General features: G+C 41.6%; 2 protein-coding genes across 8 annotated transcripts; one reads left to right on the forward strand and one right to left on the reverse strand.

Annotated features, from left to right (window-relative positions):
- On the forward strand, positions 1-26,445 carry tacc1 (transforming, acidic coiled-coil containing protein 1). Of its 4 annotated transcripts, XM_046075764.1 has the most exons (14): positions 13,177-13,857; positions 15,428-15,537; positions 17,930-18,895; positions 18,944-19,331; positions 20,296-20,359; positions 21,062-21,251; positions 22,047-22,111; positions 22,483-22,614; positions 22,702-22,778; positions 22,903-22,946; positions 23,680-23,843; positions 23,941-24,047; positions 24,152-24,272; positions 25,661-26,445. In XM_046075764.1, the coding sequence occupies exons 1-14, from the start codon at positions 13,694-13,696 to the stop codon at positions 25,724-25,726; spliced, it is 2,658 nt and encodes an 885-aa protein (XP_045931720.1). In that variant the 5' UTR covers positions 13,177-13,693; the 3' UTR covers positions 25,727-26,445. The 4 variants fall into 4 exon arrangements, with proteins under 4 accessions (XP_045931721.1, XP_045931722.1, XP_045931720.1 ...); XM_046075765.1 differs by lacking the exon at positions 13,177-13,857 and adding an exon at positions 1-184 and having other exon boundaries at positions 17,930-19,331; XM_046075766.1 differs by lacking the exon at positions 13,177-13,857 and adding an exon at positions 6,626-6,758 and having other exon boundaries at positions 17,930-19,331.
- On the reverse strand, positions 626-6,516 carry aggf1 (angiogenic factor with G patch and FHA domains 1). 4 transcript variants are annotated; one of them, XM_046075768.1, is made up of 16 exons: positions 6,451-6,516; positions 6,304-6,365; positions 5,812-5,996; positions 5,527-5,626; positions 5,245-5,435; positions 4,920-5,051; positions 4,588-4,788; positions 3,232-3,673; positions 2,929-3,037; positions 2,736-2,787; positions 2,532-2,633; positions 2,278-2,443; positions 2,006-2,085; positions 1,775-1,902; positions 1,583-1,682; positions 626-1,479 (listed from the first exon to the last, which is right to left on the reverse strand). In XM_046075768.1, exons 3-16 carry the CDS (start codon positions 5,986-5,988, stop codon positions 1,228-1,230), a joined length of 2,232 nt encoding a protein of 743 aa, XP_045931724.1. In that variant the 5' UTR covers positions 5,989-5,996; positions 6,304-6,365; positions 6,451-6,516; the 3' UTR covers positions 626-1,227. The 4 variants fall into 4 exon arrangements, with proteins under 4 accessions (XP_045931724.1, XP_045931725.1, XP_045931723.1 ...); XM_046075769.1 differs by having other exon boundaries at positions 6,460-6,478; XM_046075767.1 differs by having other exon boundaries at positions 6,304-6,490.

The raw sequence follows: 26,445 nt of genomic DNA on the forward strand, positions 1-26,445 counted from the left end.
CTGTCAAAAAGAGAAGAAACCTGGTAGCACTGCTAGTCTCAAAGGAGTGCAGGAGGGAATGCCTGCTAGCTAACGCACTGGTGGCTGTCTATTGACTGCAGAGAGGGGCGATCAAAATGGGCGGCAACATAAGTCAGAAGAGCAGCAGGCGAGCCAGTTCAAGGAGTCACACAAACAGTGCCATGTGAGTCAAATCACCTGTCTGATGCTGATGTTAGAGTACATTATAGAAAATCTATTCTAACTTAAGTCTTAATTTGTTGACCTAAAATTGCTTACAGCTGAACCAGTGATGAATGAGGCGTTCTCTCCCACACCGCTAGTTCATATTTGTGAAGTTGTAGACAGTTATAATAATGCAGTAGCAGTGAGAATATAGGACACACATACTGCTCCACTATAACTATACGTGCATTCGTCTTTCCTTTTGCTGCGAGAGTGGCCTCTGTTCAAGCGTACACTTGCACACACATGCAAATATTCACACACCCTCAAAATGAACCAACAGATAAAGGCTGCATACAGACAGACTGTTAAATGTGTTTGCTCGCTGGCCTTCAGCAAACACACCAGTGACAATAAAATAGGGTCTGATCTCACGTAATTAGCAAAGAGAACCAAATGGTTGAGCATGTTCAAAATTTAATTTAGTGTAAAAAAAAAAAGAAAAAAGAAGAAGAAGAAGAAAGGGGGTGAGGGGGGTTAGGACAGTATTACACCGAGCAGTTGTGACTGGTTTATCATGATCAGTGTTGTCTAAACAGATCCAGAGTTGTCTCATATCACAGCATGATCTCATTGTGAGAAATATAGCTTCACTGTGTTAAAGCTTGTTTTGGGAGAAACAGTGGCAGCTCTGCCCTCTGTAGGTCAGACTACAGACACACTGGAACATGAACGCTGCTAGTCTTCAAGAGTTTTTTCCCCACACAGATCACTTATGGACGTGGGGGGGATACATTCTACAACCACAGCTAGTGACTTTTACAAATTCTGTGAATGCCCAGCACTGGAAGCTTGACAGGTAGTGTTGGTCACTGTGACATAACTGTGGTTCAACAGTTGTATCAAGAGGAAACTCGGCTCAGAATTAATTCGTTGCTGAGCTCTTCAGCTATGTTTCCTCATGCTGAAGGCTGAGACAGAGTATAACAACACTACTTTACAGACAGCAGACCACACTTCCTCAGAAAGTAGACTACCTTTGCTCTCCACTCTCGCTTACTCCTAACTTTGGTCTGTTTCAAAACCCGCTTGTGCGTTTGTCGTCTCAGACTCTTCCGCTTTGACCCAGGCTTTGGGTGACGTGTTCTTCTGTGTTTTAGGTGACAGCATGTCAGGCTGGCATGTATCAGCAAATCTCTCGCGTGCTTTCTCCCAGTTCTTCTGGGACTTCGATTTGGTTACAGAGACATTGTCTAGAGACATGGCGGCACCAGCCCCCAAACCCGACTGGGACTTTCTGATTTTCAGTTCAATCTGCGGAGAAAGGAATGAGACAGAAATATAATCGTTTGGTTGCTTCACAATACATTTTAGTCAAAACAGAATCTGCCATCAGGAAATCATCAGATTGTCTTACCGGGGCTTTCATTCCAGTTCCCTCTTTACCCAGTCCCTCTCCTCTCTTCCAGCCCATCTTTTCCAGCATTTTCCGTCCTTTATTGACTTCACTGATCTCCCTTTAAGAAGACAAGCAAGACATAATACGTGATTACCAAGTCATCCATTATTTTCCTTCTTTAGTAGACACAGTCAGTGACAATATACTAACTTATGAACAGAAGCGGGCGCATCATCTCGTTGGAAAACACCCTCGCTGCCCACCGTCTGTCGTCGACACTCTGCTCGGTCTGTGTATTTGGGGTTCCTCAGGGCTTTGGCCTCCTCATACTCAGTGCTCTGTTTACAGAAAAGCACAGAGGTAATTGTCTACATAAAGAGAAGACTTTAAAAAGAGGGTTTAAAAGGTAAAACAGCTGCTGCTGGTCCTGACAACACTCACCTGCAGGCCATATTTGGCCTTCATCTGCTTCAGCTCCTTTTGTCTCAGTGCTTCTTTATCCTCTTTGGTGAGAGCAGGGCCTTTGGGAAAACACAGAGTGAAGCCAAATCATCCACTGTACAATCATTTTCTTCTCATGTCTTCGAGCGTTATGAGGTCAACAACCACAACTGAGAGCCTTTGTTTGAGGAATGTTTTTTTTAAAAAGCATGTCAGGCTTTTTTCAAACATGTGTCAGTTCAGTTAAGGCTTAATACTTCACTGCGGTTCACCTGTATTTTCCTCTCTCTTGTACTTGCTGAGGTGAGCCAACACCTGACCGGGCTCACAGCCATCGCAGGTATCAGTCCCTGAGTGGATATGGAAGGAAAGCACGGTCTCTCCCATCTTCACCTCGTCACCGTGCATCAGTGCGTGTGGATCACACTTGGTTTTGGGCTGCAGGAGAATCAGTTATAATGTCATTGCCAAGTTAAAGTTTTACTGTTTTATTTAGAGGAAACAAACAGAGACACAAAATGGTGACCTGTAAGATCCTGTTGCCGTTGATGACGGTTCCATTTTGACTCCCCTGGTCCACCAGCATGTAGCTCTGCGTCTCCTGGTCAAAGTACACCTCTGCGTGGAACTAAAACAAAACACAGTTCCCAGTTAGAAACATCCCATTACCCTGCGTTACTCAGCTGAGTTATGTCGATCCCTGGAGGAAAATAAAGGTGGTGAGGGGTACCTTGCTGACTCCCATTTCTGGTATTCGGATCGCATGGTCCATATCTTTCTCTCTGCAACAGAAAGGCAGCAGGTTGTCTTCAAACCGTTTCCCACTGCGGCAACCCATTTTAAAAGCTCGGAATGAAAGTTACAAACCTTTTACTGATATATAACTTGTGCTGCCACATGACAATAGAGAAAATAGCACACACCTGCCAACAGTGGCTGGACAGTCGGCTGTGATGATGAACAGAGTGCCCACCTGCAGCACTGGAGATCTGACCACTGTCACTCTTACACAGGGCGGCCAAATGTCCTTGACTGCAAGAAAAACAAACCCATTGCATTGTCACAGGAACACGACAGCCTCAGAAAGCAATAGTGTTAGAAACAAATCACCAAATTATGATCTAACTAGCTTCAAGTTACTACCAGACTGAACATATTTACCCACTAATTAATGTGAAGATGTGTGCCCTGAACAATCTCTGAATTTGGTTTGTTTTTCCTCTCACCTTCCTGAGTCTGAGTCTCCATTTCTGACTCTGGGCTGTCCCTAGAGGGGGAGCTCGAAGATGATGAGAACGAGGGAGTGGACTCCCAATCTTCTCTCTCCGACTCTGTGATCTCACCCTCTTCCGGTTCGCTGTTTCCCTCCGAATCATCACTTTGAGCTGAGCTCTTTTTCTGTTTTTGCTTTTTTGACTTTGATTTCTTCCTTTTCTTCCTCGCTCTACCCTTTTCATCACTGTGAGAGCCATTTTTCTGCTTCTTCCTCTTTAATGAAGACTTGTCACTCTCTTCCCGGCGTTTAGAACATTCTTTTCTACGTGGTGCCACATCTGGACTTCGAGACTTTCGCTTCAGTTTTCGTGATTCTGTCCTCTTGGTTGTTGGCCATTCAACCCAGTCAGTTTCTTCTTCTTCTTCCAACTTTACCTCATCAAATATGAGTTCCTGCCATCAGACAGTCAACAGTGAGATTACCATCTCCAGTGATGTTCACTGACAGCGGGCAAGCTGGCTATGTAGATCCCATGTTCCAAGCCATGTATGGCATTGTTGTAATACATAGTTTCAGTCTTCAAAGAGAACTCACTATTGACCTCCACCAAACTACAGGATTAACGGTCCTTACTCAAATATTACTTTGCACCCAAGTGACCAATCCTTGAGTCATCTGTGGTTCATGACACTGTACAGAGTAACTAATGAAATGAACTAATTTAAAACACAGTTACAAACAACTATTTCATATCCCACGATATGAAATGACTGAATGCTTTATGATACAAATTCCCCATCTTCCACCTGGCCTTTACTTTCCTAGTTTGACCATAACATTATTAACTGTGTTAAAATGTCAACACTTATTTTAGAGCTTAATATAGACGCAAAAACACTGTGTGAATCATCACATTCAAATATGTTTAATGTGATGCTTGTGTAAATAACAGAACCTGTCACCTTTATCGCAACTTTACAAGTGATTCATGACTATGCATTCCTCCTATTGTGATGGCAAAACTATTTAGGCCCTGAACTACTATTTTGAATTTCTTTGCGTGTTGATATTAAAAGGTGTACCTCTGGGGGAAGCAGTGTTCCAGTAAGAAGAAATCTTCATTTTAGCCAATGAGTTAGTCACCTCTTGCACCTAGGTCAGAGGATAATCTTTTAGTCAACTAGCCTTAAATTTATACAAAAAGAGGAAAAAATCAAGCATTTGAAGACTGAAACAAATAAAGTCATGGGGATTTGAAATATCACGTTTTTTTAAGGGGAACCAGAAAGTCAAAAAGCCAGCTGTCAGTGACCAAGTATAAAATGTATCTATGTCATGCATCAATGAAAGATTCAGTTTTTCATACCTTATCGTCCTTGTGGGAGGTTTTCTTGGACCCTTTCTTAAGCTTTCTGCCTTTCTTTTCACCCCTGGTCTCGTCTTTGCAAGGCTCTGCAGAAGTTTGTGCAGCAGGCACCTCAATCCTGGAATGAAACTGGTATCGTCCACTCTCCGCATCATAGTAGTAATAAATGCCCGTGTTGGCATCATAGTACAACTGACTGGCCTGAGAAGGAGAAAAACATGTATAAGGTCCGAGGACTGGCATAAAATGTCTGCCAGAAAAAAACAAAATCACTAAATTGCTGCTAAGTTAATTCAGCTAAAGACCGCCTAATTTTAGGGTGTTTGACGAACCGAGTCATAGTAGAAGCCTGTGCTGTGGTCATAGTACATCCCAGTAGTCTCATCAAAGACAAACCCTGTCTGTGTCATAGCCTCTTCAGCAGTGGCTCTCAGTATATCAGCTATGGATCCTGCATCACCCTCCTGAAAAAGACAATGCCATTTATTGGTCATTACGTAAATTCCAATTTATGCTGAAAAATAAATAAATATATTAATACAATTAGCCAAATAATACATTAATTGAACAATCAAGTCCTCTGAAAATTTTTTTTACATTGATTTATAATGTAAAAAATAAAAACGCATGCTTCAATTGACTTTTAATAAAACAAACCTCTGCCGTGGCTGCAACACTTTCGGCTGCTGCTTCATTTGGTGATGAAATCTCTGCTGTTGAAACCTCTGCTACCTCTGCTGCCTCATTGCCATCAGCTACATCCACTGCTGCTACTGTGTTCATGCCTTCCTGAGTGTCTGAAGCCTCTGTGTTCTGATTGTAGCCTCCATAGTAATAGTTGTAATAATCTGGAAAGAAAGATTTGTAACAGTTTACTCGCTTTCTGACTAACTGAAATGATAGTCTAATTAAATTAACGTACATACAAAATCAACCCACCAGTTTCTGTCCACACATATTCTTCTGTCTGAGTTTCACTGTCGACTCTGTCTTTATCTTTCTTCTTACGTTTATGAATCTCTGTGCTCAGCAGGTCAACCTAAAACAAAACATTTCAAATTAATTCACTTGATATTCTTGAAACACCCACTGTAATAATATGATAATAGGATTGTAACGACTCACAAATTCAGACTGATTTAATTCAGTGTTTTATAGCAGGTGTGAAAATAAAGACCAATCCCCTGAGGTCATACTGGTGATTTGGTGGTGATGTGCACTGACCTGTTTCCTCAGGTCTTCGTTGTAGCTCTCCGTGCTCCTCTGCAGTCTTTCGGACTGGTTCAGTTGTTTCTGTAACTTGGCCAGCTCGGCTCTGCACTCTGTTAGCTCCTGCTTCAACGAGTCTACTCTCAGACGGAGTTCAGCCTCCGTGTCCTTTTCTCCATATTCGTTCTCCATTTGTTCAACTGAAGACGTTAACAATCAACTTTGTTACTTTGTTATAAAGGAAGGCGGCTTCATGAATATATCAGCCATTGTTAACTGAAGCTAGCTCGCATAACATGTTTCTGGAGACATTACAACGTTAGCTACTATTTCAACCGAGACACTAGAAAGCCTAGTAGGCACAGAAATACTAAAGTGACTATATACTGATCAACCCAGCACTACGTTACTGCCATGTTAACTAACCCCTGATCCCAACTGTGCCCACCTAACGTAACGTTATAACTTAACTTAGCGTTAGCTTTGTCTGTAAGGTGCACTTCTTACCGGTTTATTCGTTTTCGTCTGTTTAGCGGTGAATTTCGTGTCAGCACGGCACATGAACGGACCTGAAAGTTTAAAATAGACATTTTGTAACCACTCCGTATTTCCGATACAGTCGAGTACATGTTTTGATGTTAATTAGACAGTTACAGTTATAACCGTGGTAATATTTACTGTCCACCCTGTCCGCAACCGCCATTTACTACTAGCTTACTACGTCATAACGGAAGTTCTTCTTCTTCGGATTTGGCGGACTTCTTTTCCCTCAGTGAGTTGGACACTTTACTGCCACCTATCGACGAACTATTTTGTAGCGTAACAGTAGCATATCATCTAGTACATATATCTTTTATATTTTAGCTTTATCTTTCTTCAAATTAGATTATCTTAACTCCCATGCCCTTTCACAGTGTGTTTTTGTATGTTCTTGACGGCAACATATTTAACAACGGAGCGCGGTAAGTGTCAGAAAACAGCAGTGCTCCATCTGCTCTCACTTCACAATTGTCCACTACTTACTAACTTGATCACATGATCAATGCAAGCAGCCCAACCTCAAGCTCTACCAGACTCTGACAGTAAATAAGTGGGCAGTGGACAGACTCCACCCTTTTGAGTCCAGTGTGGAAACTCTGAGTCTGACTAATGCACGTTTGTCTCTGCTCTTCTATTGGAATTCAGGAGGAGTTTAGCTGCTGCATGGCCAAGTCAGACCCTGGAGAAGTTTCTGGAGGGGGGGAGTAGAGTATTAGAAAACAATACACACAGGATGCATTAGCATATTGAATGGCAAGGCTCACAACACCAAAAAACATCACATACACCATACAAGTGCTCTTGAAAAAGCACTGCTGCAAATGTGGGGGATATTAGCCATTTACAAGACATTTGTCGAGAGTTTGTAGGATCAAGGCCTGCCTATCCCTAGGCTACTGTATGTAGAGTCCACTTCTTTATATTTAGGCTACTATTGTAAAGTGCATTCAAGCCTTTTCCTGCAGGAAATGCCTGTTAGGCACACTGACATGCTGATTAGATTGATTTTAGTGCATATAGTGGTGATTTATGCTCCTCTAAAGCCCAAAATGATATGAGTTCTAATGTTGATCTTGAAGAGGAAAACTGAAATAACAAAGATCTACTATTTTAAACCCTTAGAATGTAGGGTTTTTTTTATTGTTTCAGCTGGGAGATCTTGCATGTTGCATATTCCTTAAATAATGACTTTAATTAGATTAATACACCGCAAATCTGGGTCCAGGTAGTGTTCCAGCTTAGAAAAAGAGTTTGTCAGTTATAAACTGAATATAGTGGAGGGGAATTATGCTTCAAAGGCTTTAATAATCTTATAACTATACCTCGTGGATTGTATGTCATCATAAAGGATTTATGTACAGTTGATCAGTATGCACTAGTGGATATTATGAATGAATTATGTATGCTCAGTTAAATGTGCAAATGAAAGGGCAGCTGAATACTATAAGGCATTGTTTAACTCATAAATTGTACATGTAATGTTGGTGAGTAGGAATATGTATGCAGGCGTGCCACATAATTGATGTCAGATACTTGGTATTTTAGGTTTGTGTAAAACAAATCAGCAATGGTGTCATTTCACCACTAGATGTCACTGTAACACACAGATTGACAGCTCAGAGTGAAACAGATGGAAATGAAGTGACATGTGAGTACTTTTTTGACCTGAGAAGGTACTTATCGGTGGCAGGATGTGGTTATAACTTCCAAAATCAAAGTAAAACGTTTTCTGTCAGTAGCCAGTATATTTATCTCATTTTGCAGTTACAGCTGTCCTTGTTGCTGTTTGAGGGCTTACGTTTTAAGTTTCTCTCACAGTTGTGAAAAGGCAAAAGTCAGGGCTACTGTATGCTGATTTAGGCTAATTGTTGCACGCATCATCCCTGCCAATGGCCCTTGATCCACTTGTCCTTCCTCTCCCGCACAAATATTCCTCTGGTCACGGTTTGATTCACTTCCTTCCTCTCTGTGTGTCTACACTTATTTCAGGCATCGGAGGAAGGGCTGTTATATAATGATATGCCTCCCCTATTGTCCTCTAAAAATGAAACACAGTCTCTATTTATGGCGAGAGTATGTTTAAAGTATTATACTCTGGACTCTGTAAATATATCATGTGCATTGTTTTTCTTTGTATTCCTTCACACACTTGAGCTGAAATTACAGAGAAGACAAATATTGTTACTGGATGTTAAGCCTGACATGGAGATTAAACATAAACGTGTCATTAGTCACATTTGTACCGATGCAGGCAGAATATGAGTTGCTGTGTCAACCAAGAAAATACTTTTTTTTTTTCCCCAAAAATGTAATTTGGGTTCCTCCCACTGTGTTTGAAATCTGAGCTCTTTTTAAGTTGTGTTTGGACTTTGGTGGAGCCTCAGACTGCTTGGCAAGAGCTCTGGTGGCTGTGGTGGTAGAATGGGGTGGTCTTTTATCTGGAAACACACACAGCTGCCTCACGCTACATACTGATGTTTATTGATGCCATTTTTAGACCAGAAAAGCTGCGAGTAGGACTGGCTTGTTTTTAAAGGAGTGGAAAAGATGGTGGTATTGTTTTTAGTGTGTTTCTAAAAGAAACTGGCAACAAATGTATTGATAGTATGTTTTTGTGTGATGGTAATAAGAACCCTTTCTTATGTAACCTACTTACCCCTGGCTACAATGAGTCTCCACTGGCCTCTCATCACTGGTTCAAGGAGCCATTTAGAATAAATAGTGAATCCATGGAAACATAGTGTTTAATGCTGTAGTGGAAAGCCACTTATAAACATCAATATATTGTGAAAGATAACCTCCACAGATGCAGTAATCGCTCCACTTTCACACCTTCCCTTTAGCGTCTACACCTAATTATGATTAATTTAAAGACACATGAGAAACTCATGTGTCTTTAAATTAATCATAATTAGGTGTAGATTGAGGATTATCATAAACTGTGGTAAGACAATAATCTTTTATTCTAATAAGCCTGAGCTACTGAGGGTCTCCACTGTTGGTCAGTGACTTAAAAAACAAGAAATCCTGATGCTTCTGCAAGACTGACAAGAAAGAGACACTAACCCCAGAATAGTAAAGGCTCAAATTCATTCTTGCGCTCCAGTGATAATCTCTTTGAAATACTTACCAACTTGATCACATGATCAATGCAAGCAGCCCAACCTCAAGCTCTACCAGACTCTGACAGTAAATAAGTGGGCAGTGGACAGACTCCACCCTTTTGAGTCCAATGTGGAAACTCTGAGTCTGACTAATGCACGTTTGTCTCTGCTCTTCTATTGGAATTCGGGAGTAGTTTAGCTGCTGCATGGCCAAGTCAGACCCTGGAGAAGTTTCTGGAGGGGGGAGTAGAGTATTAGAAAACAATACACACAGGATATATTAGCATATTGAATGACGAGGCTCACAACACCAAAAAACATCACATACACCATACAAGTGCTCTTGAAAAAGCACTGCTGCAAATGTGGGGGATATTAGCCATTTACAAGACATTTGTCGAGAGTTTGTAGGATCAAGGCCTGCCTATCCCTAGGCTACTGTATGCAGAGTCCGTTTTATCCATGTTGGTGGATTTCAGCTTGTGAGGGCGGTGCCTCTTTTTCGACCGTATTTGTCTGTGTCATCATTTAAAAGACTGTTTCCCCTGACATACTCAGTGTGTTTTGAGGTTGTTGTTGTTTTTTAAGTTTATCTTAAAGCAGTACTCACTTGTTTATTTATACAATGAAAGATTTATTGTTGGCTGTAATCATTCCTCCTTGTAATATTGGCCATGGAGACAACCCTCTCTAATGTGATTCCAGTGTAAGAGATGGAGGGAACAAAATCCACATATATCCTAACAAATATTGGATTGTTGAGGCCCAGCTGATTTATCAGTCAAGCTTTAATTGACCTTGCTTTCTGTATAATGCATTCATACATTTAGCTGAAGTGAATATGCTGCAATCTGAGTTACCCAAAAGTGTCTTTCGTAAGTTACGGTTATTTTAGTGCAGAATTCCCTCTTTTCCTTGGAAATTGGCACCGTAACAAAATGAGTAGATTTTGTCCTGAACTGGCAGTAACACTGAAGCCTCAAATATCATTTGGTTAAACTTCAGAATGCTTTTTTGCGCAGCGGACTTTGGATTTTGTTCCCCCTTAAATTATATTGGAAAAGCAATGGGAGCGGATCGCTTCACACCTAGTATGGGCAGGAGGAATCACTTCATTGACCAATAGCTCAACCAGTTGATTTAAGGCAGACTTACTAACGATAATAATATGCTTCATTTATAAATTTGTGTTTTACATGGAAAAATTAAGATAAAACACTTTATCAATAAAATAAAAAGTGTGAAATAAACAAATAGAACTGATAAAAAAGCACGTTAGAACTATAGTAAACAAACGTCCTAAAGCTGAGGGGTCTTTACTGCAAAAGCTCGTCACCTTTAGTCTTGAGTCAGGGGAACAGCCAGCAGAGTACTCATAGGGGGGGCAGCCATTCAGCAAAATAACAGTGATAATGAATGTTGTGCTTGCGGATAACATATCTTAGTGGCAACATGTACAGTATCTCACAAATGTGAGTACACCCATCAGATCTTTTAAAATATTTGATTATATCTTTTCATCTGACAATACTGAAGAAATGACATTTTGCTAAAATGTAAAGCAGTGAGTGTGCAGCTTGTATAACAGTGTAAATTTGCTGTCCCCTCAAAATAACACATCACACAGCCATTAATGTCTAAACCGCTGGCAACAAAAGTGAAAATGTCCAAACTGGGCCCAATTAGACATTTTCCCTCCCCTAGGCTATAAGATGGCCTAGGCTATAAGAATATTGCTAAGACCCTGAAACTGAGCTGCAGCACAGTGGCCAAGACCATACAGCGGTTCAACAGGACAGGTTCCACTCAGAACAGGGCTTGCCATGGTCGACCAAAGAAGTGGAGTGCACGTGCTCAGCGTCACATCCAGAGGTTGTCTTTGGGAAATAGACGTATGAGTGCCGCCAGTATTGCTGCAGAGGTTGAAGGGGTGGGAAGTCAGCCTGTCAGTGCTCAGACCATATGCTACACACTGCATCAAATTGGTCTGTGTGGCTGTCGTCCCAGAAGAAAGCCTCTTCTAAAGATGATGCACAAGAAAACCCTCAGTTTGCTGAAGACAAGCGGACTAAGGACATAGATTACTGGAACCATGTCCTGTGGTCTGATGAGAAGATAAACTTGTTTGTTTCAGTTGGTGTCAAGCGTGTGGCGGCAACCAGGTGAGGAGTACAGTGACAAGTGTGTCTTGCATACATGGTGGTGGGAGTGTCCTGCTGTGGGGCTGCATGAGTACTGCCGGTACTGGGGAGCTACAGTTCCCATGAATGCCAACATGTGACATATTGAAGCAGTGCATGATTCCTTCTCTTCAGTGACTGGGCCGCAATGTAGTACTACAACCCCAAACACACCTCCAAGACAACCACTGCCTTGCTAAAGAAGCTGAAGGTAAAGGTGATGGACTGGCCAAGCATGTCTCCAGACCTAAACCCTATTGAGCATCTGTGGGGCATCCTCAAACGGAAGGTGGAGGAGCGTAAGGTCCTAACATCCACCAGTTCCATGATGTCGTCATGGAGGATTGGAAGAGGACTACTGGAAACCTGTGAAGCTCTGGTGAACTCCATGCCCAAGAGGGTTAAGGCAGTGCTGGAAAATAAAGGTGGCCACACAAATATTGACACTTTGGACCCAATTTGGACACTTCACTTAGGGGTGTACTTACTTTTGTTGCAGGTAGTTTAGACATTAATGGCTGTGTGATGTGTTATTTTGAGGGGACAGCAAATTTACACTGTTACACAAGCAGAACACTCACTACTTTACATTGTAGCAAAATGTCATTTCTTCACTGTTGTCACATGAAAAGATATAATCAAATATTTACAATAATCTGAGGGGTGTACTCACTTTTGTGAGATACTGTAAATAGAGAATAACAGGGGGCAATAGATGGAGTCTTGGGGAACACCACAGGCCAGAGGGACCACTGAAGAGGAGGTGTCACCAACAACTACTGAATAAGTTGTTAAACCTATTTAAACCGTATCCCTGAGGCTGACCCCCATTTCAAGGCGATCCAACAAAATTGCATGATCAACAGTATCAGATGGAGAGCTATGATCAAATAAAATTAAAATTCCCCATCATAAGCTGTTGGTGATACATCATTTGTAGCAGTGTTTCTGTGAGTGTGTATTGTGATTATGTTACTTCTCTGTCTGTAAGGTGTTGATCCTTTGTACGTCAAGGGTCTCTTGGTCTACATGGAGAAACCTCTGTTGTTATTAGTGAATATCTGTGGCTTTTTTTTTTTAGCAACATTAGTTGTTTTAGAGAACAGTCTCTTATTCTGTTGAGGTATTTCAGACACATATCTCGAGTAACATCCTGCTTTCTTTCCCTTCCTTTTCCTTGACGGCACTTACCTGTGTCAGATGCTACAATGGGGTTTACCATCTATTAATGAGTGCATTGAAATACCCTGGTTCCCTGTCAGTTCAGTGGTCTGAACTCTTACCGCAGACAAATTGAATCCAGCCAGGTAGATCTCCTGGGGCTATCCCACAGAACTGGTTCCCCTGGTCATGCATGCCTGCCACTGGACGGGGAGAAACGGTTAACTGTTAAACAGCCTGGGGGAGCAAAGAACCAGCCTCACATTCCTAACCTCTCTCTGGGCTATAAAATGTGGAGCCCCAACAGTTTAGCCCCTCCTCCTCCTTCTGTGTTTGTTTTCTGCCTCCCTCCTTCTGCCTCTCAGAGTGGTAGAGAGGCCTGACAGGGACATACCATTCTCCAACCACAGGGGAACTCCTTAGTTGAGTGAAGAAGGTGTGTTCATTTTAGAGCTTCAAGCTTCCTGCCTTCCCCCTCTGTGTTTTTAGTCAGTGGACTGGCCCGAGGTGGAGGGGAGCAGTTGGAGGGGAGGTTAGAAGAGGAGAGAGTGAGAACAGCATTTTGAAACCCAGCTGATCAGAGCTGTGGTATTCTGCCACAGAGGCAGAGGTAGATTGAGCGTGACTGGAAAAAGAGAGAAGAGAAGATAGAGAGAGCAGCTGAAAGCTGTGCGATTTTGGGACTGAGAATATACAAAGAGAAAAGGAGAAAAGAAATGTCTCCTTCTTTTCATGGGAATCTGGGAACTCAAGTGAACAGAGGGGCTCTGTGGAAAGATGTGAGAGCTGCTGGCAGGGTGCAAGTCTGAAGAAGAAACACACAGAAGAGGATCAGTCAGGCCCTGGAAACTAGTCCAGTGAATCCTTGAGTCATCAGAGGGTTCTAATAACCCCCTGTGGAAGGAAGGAGTGATGTCTTGGCTGTCACCCGTGTCATGGGCCAAATGGACGTGGACGGCAGTGCGAGGGGGTGAGGGAGAGGAAGATGAAGAGGGGCAGGAGGCCAGCGAGGAGAGGGAGCAACATGGAGAGAGAGGAGAGGAAGAGGAGGAGGAGGAGAGATGTCAAGGCTGCAGGCAAGTGTTGTGCTGGAGACTACTGACACTGTGATTCACACTGTCTGGAAGGGGCAATATCACACGTGTGATCATGTGTGTCTGTGTGTTTGATCGTGTGTGTGTGCCCACCTGTCAGGTTGAGGAATCTCTAATATTATGACAGTTAGATGGAATGGGCAGAGGAAAAGAGGGGGAGAAAAAGCACACATTTCTTGTATTATCTGCATGACCATTTTCTTTTGGTGTACATGCGGTAACGTCAAATGTGTTGTGTTGCCATGCAGCTCTGACACATTTCTGGCGTGGCCGCGGTTTAGACATTGTATGAAGTGAATGTTTTTCTCAGTCTCGCTGGTACGTCCTCATTTCTGTGGCTTCACAGAAATAACACACTACAGTGCACTACACTACAGTCAGTTACGGTTTAGTTCAATTAAGTCATCATTGCTAACAAACGGACCTGACACACATGCTCAGGGCTTCATCTCATTTTTGTCTCTGCTCCTCACCTTTGCTGTGTTAACCGTATTGTCTTGGCTATTGTTCTAAGTAAACACAGAGATTAACAACTACTTCTTTTGTGCTGACTTCCACACTTCCGCACTTTAACGTTTTATTGACCAGATAGTGTATCACTACTTCACCTTGAATGCTTAAGTCCATGTTTGAGTACTTTCCTAGCAGTTATCTAACCAGTGACAGTGATGTGGCTTCCTGAAGTGATCAGATCGAATTGAATGTTGAAAGTCAGTGTTGAAAGCATAAGGGGTTCATGTAAACTACAAACTGTATTTGTTTCATTCTTCCTATACTGTGTGTAGAGTGCTAACATGTGACAGGAAAGACAGGGCTGCCCCATTTCCTCTTTCTCTCTCTCTCTCTCTCTTTACTCGATCTTTTACTTTCTCCCCATTACTGAATCAATTAGTTGCCAAAGCCCAATACAACCTCAGAGGAGAATGTAAGGTAAAATATAGATGCATTTGGTACAGTGAAGCCCCTTAAAATCACATCAAAGTTTTCTCTTTGCACACGATACATATTACTAGAAATATTCAAATGTTTATTTGATACTGTTCTTTACACATCAGATTTATATGCACAACAGCACTGACACTTATTTTTATCCAAAAGATGGATAGTTTTACACCTTAAGGGCTCTACAAAATATTAAAAAGAAACTAAAGTGGAACAGTGTTAGAAGGGAACATAACTCTTTTGCTGAACTGCAACCTGCTGTGATGAGGGGTCACGAGTAGAGACGGATTCGCTTTAAAGGATCACAAGCTAAAAGGGTCACGAAACACTGCCTTAGATCATGATGCCATCAATCCTGCAGTATCTTGAGTCAAATAATATCTGTTCAATTTAACATATTTGGGGGGAATAGAAATAAAAAGTTGTATTTGTCCTTAAATTTGCACATAGTGCACATTTTAATGCCACTAGTGCGGTTCTGTTTGTGAAAGTCGTCTTTGTTTGCTGATTCAGCCTTCTGTTTTTGAGTAAACTCCGTCCTCATCCTTTATCATGTTTTAAATGTTTGGGAAGTTCACACTCTCTCTCTGTCTGTCTCTGGCCTCCACAGCTCTGACTCAGAGGGTCAGTTTGACACTCCTGAAGCAGCAACTCCTGTTCGCGCCCCTCCGACCTTCCCAGGAGAGCTGGAGAACAATAACACTGATGCAGACAAAACAGGTGAGGCCACTGCTGAGCAGATAGAAGAGAGAGAAAGAGAAAGATCAAGGAAAGACAGCGTTGGCGTACTGTCCAAGGCGTAAACACACTGCAGGAACACCTTGGGGGGGAAGCTGAAGGTTCTCATTAACATTGCAAATACTGAAATGTTTTTCTTCTTACTGTGCTTTTTCAAGCGCAGTAGCACAGATTATGGACAGAATGTCCCTCCGTGAGGTTGCCATGGAGACAAGAGCCTTTTAATGTTGCTCTAAAGGTTCAGACATCACATGTGTGTGCATGTGTTTGTCTTTATAATCAACGAGCAAAAACAATGTTTCTAAATGTGTCAGCTAAGTCATCTTTGTATATTGAAATAGTCATTTTAAATAGCACATTTGGGCATATATGAATTCCACTACTGTGTCTAAACTGCGTGCATGGAGTCTCAGGTTCACCACGCCAGAGTAATTGGATACATATGCTGTCTGACTGTTTCAGGAATGTACCCACCTACAGCAATATTTGCGTTAAATTGGAATTTGCCTGCCCTTTTTTTTAACTATGAGTACCACGACAAGTTATGCCATTATTCAAGTTTCTTATGGATCATACAGACGTGTTATAGAATTGCAATGTAATGCCTAAGCCTTGTCGAATATGTAACTATTGTTAATTAATTTATTATTGTGTTATTCTAATCACTTTGATTTGTTAACTTGATTTCATTTTCTTGTTGGATGTTCTTTTTACATATATTCAAAATAAACATAATAATAATAAGCAGGGATGTGTGCCGCATGCTTGGTATGTAAGTTGGTGTGCACACCTACTAGGAGTTTTGGGTGTGATGATGGCGGAAGTGCTGTCGTCGTGGTTTGAATCACTAAGAGGAGGAGCCTGTAGCAGTGTGTGGGAACGGCCTTTGCTCTGGAATTCAACAGGTTCAACAAAAGCTTTGGTTCACCCCCGTTTTGCATTGGTATCTTATAGAGGTCACAATGAGGGGAGTGACTGAACAAAGCTTGTTATCAGGCTGAAATCGTCGTGTAGCTCACTTTTTAGAGAGGTTTTCACGAGACCGTGCGTTTATATGAGGCACTTGCTGTTTCGGTAGGAATAAATCCTTCCTGTAAAACAGCTCCAACAACATTTTCCAAAAGTTTAGATTGTAAAGGTCGACCAGCATGGAGTGGGGAGGGAGTTGACTTTTGTTTCAACCATAAACATCCTTTCCTGCAGCTGTGAAATAGGAAGTTTGAATCCTGGCAGGCCGGCGTTGAAATGCCTCTAGAAACTTCTTTGTATGTAAACTCGTTGATGCTGTGTCTGTCTGTTTGTGCCCATCCACAGCCTACATGAGCATCAGTCTATACATGATAACAGTTTATAAATATTTAATTGATAGTTAAATACTTTGTTAAAGCCAAAAAGGCACATAGCGTTAACTTGATTACATTAATTGATGGATACTTGAAGGCTGCTTTTCATGTCTTCTGCAGTGAAATGCATGATTAACTGACATTTGACTTGAGTTAGTGCATATGCAATTCATTATCAATACTATTTCTCATTGTTTTGGTTTTACAAACTGGAAATTTGCTATAAATATGTAGATGTGTGTTCTAGTGAAAATAACTATGCACAGGTACATAGCACTTTTTACTCACACTAGAATCAATAACAAAATGGTAAACAAATGCAACGGTTCATTTAATTAATCAAATTAGAACACATGTTTTGCATATTATTGCAAACAGACAATGCAGCTGCAGCTGAGTGCAATTCATCCCTGCTGTGACACGTTCTGCCTTTATAAACACAAGAGTGAGAGAACAAAAAGGGACTCTTAGACGTTTGTGTTGAATATGCATGTGAATATGGATGAGGACATGTTTGTATGGGCTTGTTGGACTGCAGAAATACTTTGAAAATGACACTCTGGCAACATGCACATGTGAATGGAAGCAGGTAGAAACACAGCAGGCTGTGCTAGTCTCCTAGCAACATAATATTACATGAATATGGCGAGATGACAGGCGCACTGAAATATGTTGGTCTGTCAGATGGTTCCCTGGAGCCAATAATTACACCACAACAGCCGCTGTCCCTGTTGTCCTTAACACACAACACAAAATAAATCACTCTTATCTTAATAAAGCTATTATTTTCACCTTTCGCTCTATTTTTGAAAGCACCACCTGGTTTAAATGCCACGGCCCTCATAGTAAGACATCGCCATGGCAACAACAGCGATTGAAACAGTTGGCTGGCTATCCACCAATCAGGTGTCACCTTTAGATGTGATTGGAGAGATTATTAAAGGCAGAAGAAGTGTGCATGCAGTTTTAATGTTTGCATTTTGAATATGTTTTTATGGCTAATTTTAACTTTTCCCTTGTTTCTTCTTCAGATGTGGATCAGGAGGAGCACCTGATAGTGACAGCTCCTGTTTGGGATCAGGATATTTTGTTCAACCACAACATGGGTCAGGACGAGCCTGCTGCCCCCATGGGTGGCCCACTGGAAGTGAACATTCAGACCCTGGAAGAAGAACAAACAGAGACTCTCCCAGAAGCCGTGGGCACTTTCCCTGCGTCATCCTTAGTGAAGGAAACGTCTGAAGTGGCTAAGTGCACAGCGCCATCCTCTGAGCTACTCCAAGCCCTAGTCCCAAGCGAAGTTGCACATCCTGTCCCAGATATGCCACCAGCTCCTGCTCCCACTCCTGCTTATCTTGCATCTGCTCCAACAACAGAATCAGAGTCAGTCCAGAGCAGTGGACCTGCAGCCAGCCAAGCTCCAGAGCTCCCTGAGCAGAAACCTCTTGCGGAACCAGAACCACAGTGCAATGGCCTTAACCAGACAGAGCCCACTCAAAAGACTAAAACCAGCAAGTCTAAGCCTCCAGCCCTGAAGGTAAAGGCCTCGCTCGATGAGCTTGCCCAAAAAAATGAGGAACAAGAACTTCCTGTTCCCAAAGCCACTTACAAATTTGACCCTGACCAGCTGGATGACAGCTTTAACCCTTTCACCAGTGGCGGCTCCAAAATCCAAAACTCTCCCCCACCATGTGGTTCAAGCTCTTCCCTAAGACTCGAGCCACTCGGTGGCTCATTTCCTGTCTGTGAGGTCAGCCCAGCACCTACAGCAGAAGTGGAGATGAGGGAGACGTCATCAGAGGCGAAGTCTGTGATGTTGGAGTTCGGTCTGGACGAGGGGACAGTCAGCAAGCCACGTCCGAGGAAGTTAGGTGGTAAAAAGACAATCAACAAACTCACAGCTAAGAAGCAGAAGCCCAAAGAACCAGAGGCTTCCTGCAAACCTGCATCAGAAACTACAGTGTCAGAACCAGTTTCTCAACCAGTGTCAGAACCAGTTTCTCAACCAGTGTCAGAACCAGTTTCTCAACCAGTGTCAGATCCAGTTTCAGATCCTCTTCCAGAAGCTGCTTTGCCAGTTTCAGACTCTACTGCACCTCTGAGCCTTGACGATGTTCCTATTCCTAAGACGGGAGCATATAACTTCGATCCCAGTCAGTGGGACGACCCGAACTTCAATCCGTTTGGTAGCAACAGCACGATGAGCAGCTCTCCAGTGCTCCCTAAGAGCTCCTACAGTTTTGATCCAGACAATTTTGATGACTCTGTGGACCCTTTTAAATCCTCCAAAACCCTGAGCACAGAGGACTCGTCCAGTAGCGTCCCTCAGCCGGAGAAAAAAGTAAAAGACGGAGGCAAACAAAAGGCAGGGCACCCGGCAGGGGAGAAGAAAGTAAGGCAGATTCCCAAGGCAAGCAAAGAGAGGACAACCACGTAAGTCTACAGAAAAATAAAAACTTTCTATATTGCCCCAGAAGTTCCGCCAATAAAAAAAATTCAGTTTTCAATTTGTATAATTTATATTTTCATGTAAGGTAATGTAGGTTAATTTATTCCACTGAGCTCGCCCTTTCTTTGACTGATGTGGTAATATTTACATCTGCGAGAGGTTGGATGCATACCAAACAATGCTTTGAACACATGTCAAACATTTAACGCTGCATACTGACGCAATTCACAGGTTATATATAGGCTCTTTAAAGTACTTATAACTGCAGTGGTTTGGACTAGTTTTATTTTTTCCCATGTCTGTCAGTATCTTGTCTTTATGCTCAAACTATCTGAGTATCTAACATGCTGAGGTGAACACCTCTCTTCCCCCTGGTCTGTTCTCCGTTCCCTTAATCAATATCCTCTCCATCCTTCATCCTTCCTCCCCTTGTGTGTTACGCAACCCTCCCCCCAACCTCTGCTTTGGTCCACCTCTATTAGCCCCAGGACATCTGAACAAGTCAAGTTTCTCTGTTTTCTGTTGTAAGTACTCTAACTATCGGCGCTGTCTTTCTTTCGTGCATGCTGGCGTACCATTTTACTCTCATCGGCATGTGCTGTGTCAGAACTGACTGAAAGGAGCATGTGAGGGACATAAATGTCCTCCTCTCTTCCTACCCCAACTCACAAGGCCATCCCCCTGATACGTCAGCAAGTTAATTTGTCCCGTCTTGTGATCCCTCCAGAAGTTGGGCAGCACTTGTAGGGTTGTGCAAGCTATACTAGCTATGTATGTAACAGTACCTCATTTATTATGGGATTATGCAGTCGGCTCAAAAGGCAAAGAAATGCTTGCAGATCTATGGTTGTAGAAACAGAAGGAAGAGGAATTCAAATATTTCAGGAGCACTACATTTGGATCTATATATTCTGACACTTGTATTGTCGTCATGTGCTTGTCTTTCAGGAATTCCTGTAAAGTTCAGAGATATGATGAGAGCCAGTCCTTGGTGCTTGACGTGTGCAATCAGGTAATGTGTGTTCTTCTGTGTGAGCGCTGTGTCATCTGAAATGTTTCACCTTACTGCAGTGATGCTGCAATTGCTATTATTCAGCAACATCTTGGCCTCACCTTGTCACACACACACACACACACATGCACGCACACACACTGTGACACAAGCTGAGCATCAGCAGTGTCTCCGGCTCTGCAGGGCTGGGTCTGGCATGGTGACAGATCTGGTGACTTGCAGTCAAATATTAGCCGGCTGCTCCCATGTGCCCTCAACTTTATCACCTCCCGCATCCTTAAGAGATACGCAAAAGATATTATAAAATACTGTCTGTAAGTCTGTAAGGTAACTTATTGTCAGACAGTTTGTCAAAGCCCTCTGATGTTGCTTTATGTAGTGTAACTTCCCCAGCATAATGCAGTTGAAATATATTCATTAAACGCTGGAGTTTCTTTGGATCTCTTGGAATGTGATAAGTGATACTTTCCTGTCTGAAGTGACGCGCAATTGTTCAATAAAATGTTAAGCCAAAACGGTACATTTACATTTTCAATGCGCTTGGAAAACTTTTTATTAAAGCTGCTAACTGAATGTTTTTCTTCCTGTAAGGAGTTGTTGTTTTATGTGAACAGTATATTTTATTTTGTCCAATTTTTGATATCTGAGCATGACACGAAACACGTTTGTAATGTGGAGCCCCTCTTCCTCCCTTGTCTCCAGGGGGAGGATGAGGTGGTGGTCCAGACCCCAGACATCACTCAGCGAGTTCATCACGCCACTGATGAGGAGAAGCTGGCCTCCACCGGTATTATCGGCCAAACAACAGACGACCAGGAGGAGAGAGGAAAACCCGAGTGCAATAAAGCCCCAGCAGAAAAACTGCCGATCAGTGATGTATCTGTTATGGATGGTATGTTTGGATGTTCAAACCCTCCACTGTTTGTGAGATTTAAAGCAGTGTTTGGAGTTAAATGAACAATAGCAGATAGTGAAAAGAGAAATTTTGGCTTCACAGATAGGGGTTGTTATTATTAACTCATGCTCAAGATGACATTTTTTTCTCTTGAAGTCAACTTAAGTGGAAGGACCAACTGGCCCATCTGTTTTATTATGTGAAACAAATAGCACTAGTAGACTAAATAATTCTGTCTATAGTCATCATGTTTGGTCTCTTTTATTCTACCTGACCTTCTAAGTTTACTTGTGATGTAGTTAAGAGAGTAGTATCTTACAGGACATATAAAAGTAAATTTTTGCTCAGTGTGTATGCATGAAGCACGGTGTTAAAGAAGTAGCAATGACCAGAGAGGTGTGATTTCCAACAATATGATGACTTGGAGTGGAGTGATTCAGTTACTGAAGAATGTGTCGAACTTTGTGAAGAAGAGAAATAGAGCATGCATGGTCAGCAAAACTATGTCCTGGATATAAGAAAGTTATACATATTACACTGGGAAACACATGCTTCCTACAGTTGTACATTAAAAACAGTCCGTGTCAGTGGTACAAGTATCACACCATCTTCTTACCACGGAAACAAGACAGCTAATGAAAACTAAAAACATAGTGCACAGATTCTTAATGCTAAAGTTGACATTGTGCGCTAATGGGCGGATCTGCTTGTTTTTTGTCCTTTAGATATGGGTAATTGGTACAATAAACAGTTTTCATTTGTCACTGACTTATGTGTTATTTCTGCTCAAAGGTCCCAAGACTAAGACTGCAGATCACCTGGAGGAGAAGGACACCTGCAGTCTGAAAGATGACATAGTAAGTAGACTATGGGAACCACAGGAACAGAACAATATGAATATTTAAACACGACTGACTTGGTTTGCACCAAGTGTTCTTTATATCAACTGGGAAGAAGATAGAGTCATACTTTTATATTATGTCTTACTGGGACAACAGTTAGCTTGTGTTGCTTTCTTATGTCCTACTAGCTATCTTTGACACCACAATTCACACAGTAGACCTTAAAATCAACATAGGGCACTCCTTGCAAAGACATCATGTGATCTGAAATGAAAAGTAAACAGCAGAAGTAGTGATTTGTGACCTGCATACAAAATGTAAGGATCATGGATGTCCTTGTCAGCTCTTAAACTGAGCATAAATTATATTTTCTGCATGTTCAACAGAGTGAGATATCAATTAATCAAACAACAAAGGTGACCAGCAGCGAGGGCTCGGACACAGCAGCCCTGTCCCAGGATAACATACCTCTGAGTGAGTTGGACAAGGCCACAGTGCTCACCCTGATCAGAGAAGAGGTACGTCACTGTCACACACTCGGAGAGACAGCACTAAATATGCAAATTATTTAAGATTTTTCTCCACATGCCTTGACTCCCAATCAGATCATCACTAAAGAGATTGAGGTCAACGAGTGGAAGAGGAAGTACGAGGAGAGCAGAGCCGAGGTTTTGGAGATGAGGTATGAAGCTCCACTGTTTCCCCTGATCCTTGATTCAAATTACAGTGCCGGTGTAGAACACAATATAAAGAATTTAGAGAAACAACGTTGACAAGTGGTGTACTTCATATTCTTATCTCGACAGGAAAATAGTTGCAGAATATGAGAAAACAGTTGCACAGATGATCGGTAAGTTGCTGCCACCTGGTGGTGGTATATTCTACAGGGTTTTGTTAAAAAGGTGTTGCACGTTATGGCTCCAGAATGCCTACGTATAAGTAGCATGTGTATTTCATGACTGTTCCCTCAACATTGTGACATTTTTGTTGTGTTGGACTGTTGCAGTGCACAGGATCTGAAGTGTAAAAAGAGTCAACTCTGAGCTTTATTTTGAGAGTGTTTATAAAGAGTCTTTATAAACACTCACATTTCACATCTTTATTTGTTCGCTGATCTTAGGTAGTAACACCAGACACTCTCTAGCTTCCCTTGTGATGCTCTGCAAGGCCTCTGCTGCAGCTAGGTGGTCCTCAGAGAGGGAAACACATGGTCAGTTGTACTGAGGTCTGGTGCCTGACCTGGTACTATATTTCATAGTTTGGCCATAAGAAAAACTCATTGTTTGCTTGGCTTGTATGTTTTGGACTGCTGTCCTGATGTATTGTCTTAAAATTGGAGGACTACTGTGTATAAAGTCCCACACCCAGTGTGGACGTGAACGCACTCAAGCATCCACAAGGCTGAGAGTTGGCACCAGTCACGTTTTCACATTAAGTACAGTGTGCTGGAGTAGTCTACAGATCTAAAACAGTGGAAAATATACCACTGCTATGCATTTGACAAATCCAGCCTTTAAGATAATGTGTACCTGTAGCCCTTATGTCCATTACATCTTATATTCTGACTCCTCTGTTGGTTGCAGAGGACGAGCAGCAGCAGAAGACCTTATCCTGCAGTAAGTCAGTCAGGCAGTTGACCATAGAGAGAGATCAGGCCATGGCTGACCTCAGCTCTGTGGAGCGCTCCTTTGCTGACCTCTTTAGGAGGTATGAGAACATGAAGGGAGTCCTGGAGGGCTTCAAGAAGGTCAGTAGAGCTTCGGTATGACTCTCATGAGATGCTATCCAACCCACTGCCACATAATAGCCAGATCACTAAATATTCTCTACATGCATCCCTCCAGAATGAGGAGGTGCTGAAGAAGTGTGCGCAGGACTACCTGATGCGGATCAAGCAGGAAGAACAGCGATACCAAACCCTCAAGGTGCATGCTGAAGAGAAACTGGACAAGTAAGCTACCCCTATTTTTGATTTCAGGATCAAATCTTTAGACAGGTTTTTTTAAAATTTCATTTTGACAAACTCTCTCGTCTCCTTCACTTCCTCTCCAACAGGGCTAATGAGGAGATAGCCCAGGTACGTGCTAAGGCCAACGCTGAGGGTGTCGCACTAAGCGCTGGCCTGAGGAAGGAGCAGATGAAGGTGGAGTCACTTGAAAGAGCTGTCCTACAAAAGGTAGGATGACTGCAAACAGGATTTAGATGGATTCAGTGTGTTAAACTGTGTGCGTGCAAAGCAGGGTGAGCTAAAAAAAACTCTTTAGATAATTGAGGTTAAAAACACTCACTGGGAGAGTTTACTGTTTGTGTGCTGGCTTAGACTTCACTTTTTAAGTCTAAAGCCTGGTAAACTGTGCTAAACAAGGAATGTTTAAACATCATGTATTACTGTCAAATTAACTGTGGTATGTAGGAATTATTACTCTAAACACATCACAGTTAAGGTAATTTGTGGACTTTATTTCACACCAGCAGTAAGATTACAGCACTTTAGAATTATGTTTAAGACCATAATTCTCACAAAGCCGGTTGTTTACTCTCCCTTCTCATTGTCTTTGTATAAATACATGTCTTCACGTCAGCCTTTCAGGTTTTTGTTCCAAGAGGAATGTTCAAACCTTTTCTTGTTCTTGCATTGGAAAATTATCTTTTCCTGTTATGTGCAATTATAGTCCAACAAAGTTTAGTGCAAAAATCCTACTCCTGTGGCTCACAATGTTAAAAAAAGCAAAACAAAAAAACAGATTAATTACAGTGATTTCTAAAGTGCTTCATTTACAGTGATCTGTAAAATCACTGTCAAGTCTTTTAAGAATCAGTCACTGAGTATAAATCCACAGCTGCCAAAACACTGGCGGGCCACATAACACTAGGGGACAGTGTACTAAAACCAGAATGTGGTGAAAATGAGGAAGAAATAAGTGGAAAATAAATAAATCCCTGAAAATAAATGCAAGCAAAAGATGCAATAAGAGAAAAATAATAACTACATTGGCTGGTTTGTACATATTTTCAACCACGGTGTGTTCCTTACCTGCTCTGTCAGTGTCAGTGGGAGAAGTGCTTAAATCCTTTACTTTAGTAAAAGCACCATAGTCTAAAAATGCTCCATCACAAATAAAAGTCTTGAATTTAAAATGTTATTTAAGTACCAGGTAAGTATTATCAGTAAAAATTTACAAAAAGTGTATAAAAAGTACTCATTTTGCAGAATAGCTCCTTTCAAAGTGTCATATTATTATACAATAATATTATTATTATAGAATATTATAGAATATTATATTATTCTGTTTTTGTCACTGACAGCACACAACATGAAATAATTTTAATTTAGTTTGTCAATAGAAGGATAGCATCATATCATAAAAGCAAATCAAATGTCTTCTTAAGGGTTTCAAAGAATAACTCGTGACTAAAAGTGTCAAATAAATGTAGTGAAGTAAAAAATACATTATTTATCTATGAAATGTAGTGGAATAGAATTGTAAAGTAGCATAAAATGGAAATACTTAAGTATGTCAAACCCACTTTTCTAAACACTCTCCCTCTCTCTGTTTCTCACAGAATCAAGAGATTGAGGAGCTCACTAAGATCTGCGATGAACTGATCGCCAAACTGGGGACAGAATAAGGGGCCTTTAATCAAATCTCACTGCAACATTGATGTAAATTCTGTACATGTTCACACTTGCACACATGTTAACCTTTCTTTCTCTCTGCTCATATGGTTTGGTTCTTTTTAAATATTAATACAGAACACAGAACTTGGTCTTCTGATCTTTTGCGACCGAAATATGAAACCAGAACAATATTGTGTAATCGTGTCATGGCAGGTGAAGAAGCACAAAGTTATCATGAGATGTAGATTAATTATTTTGAAGGAGAAGCGCCATGGTTTATTGATCTTTGTTTTTTTTTATTATTTTTAAGTCAAATTTTTATGGTTCGGAAGATTCATCAGTTTTTACTAGTTTGTTGTATTACAAAGGATTTCCATTAACATGTTATGCAGCTTGTTTAAGACAAAACTGTAGAAAATAATGTGGGAAGTAAGGGAAAGACGATGTGGGCGCACAGCGCAGACATCTTTTACCACAGTGCATCTAAACTATAATTAACTGTGTTGATGATATGGTTTTGACAAATCTCTATTGAGTGCCTGAGATGATCATAGTGCATTAGTTTTCTGGCCTATACATATTTCTTGCTGACTTTGTAATACTGCTGGTTATCTTCTTTCATCAGTAAATGAACTGTAATATTATGGAATATTTCTTATGTTGCCTTTGTGTTTGCTTCACAGGGTAACATAAACAACGTGCGATAGAAGTTAAAGTTGTCCCCCCCCCC

Source organism: Micropterus dolomieu, linkage group LG18 (genome assembly GCF_021292245.1).
Source record: "Micropterus dolomieu isolate WLL.071019.BEF.003 ecotype Adirondacks linkage group LG18, ASM2129224v1, whole genome shotgun sequence".
Classification (NCBI taxonomy): domain Eukaryota; kingdom Metazoa; phylum Chordata; class Actinopteri; order Centrarchiformes; family Centrarchidae; genus Micropterus; species Micropterus dolomieu.

Coding starts and splice junctions, on each gene's coding strand:
- tacc1 (XM_046075763.1), top strand. CDS start 13,694: ATGTCTTGGCTGTCACCCGTGTCATGGGCCAAATGGACGTGGACGGCA. Junction 19,332..20,295: donor AGCAAAGAGAGGACAACCAC/GTAAGTCTACAG, acceptor CTTGTCTTTCAG/GAATTCCTGTAAAGTTCAGA. Junction 20,360..21,061: donor TGCTTGACGTGTGCAATCAG/GTAATGTGTGTT, acceptor CCTTGTCTCCAG/GGGGAGGATGAGGTGGTGGT.
- aggf1 (XM_046075768.1), bottom strand. CDS start 5,988: ATGGAGAACGAATATGGAGAAAAGGACACGGAGGCTGAACTCCGTCTG. Junction 5,436..5,526: donor ATATGTGTGGACAGAAACTG/GTGGGTTGATTT, acceptor CTTTCTTTCCAG/ATTATTACAACTATTACTAT. Junction 3,038..3,231: donor GGAGACTCAGACTCAGGAAG/GTGAGAGGAAAA, acceptor TTTTTCTTGCAG/TCAAGGACATTTGGCCGCCC.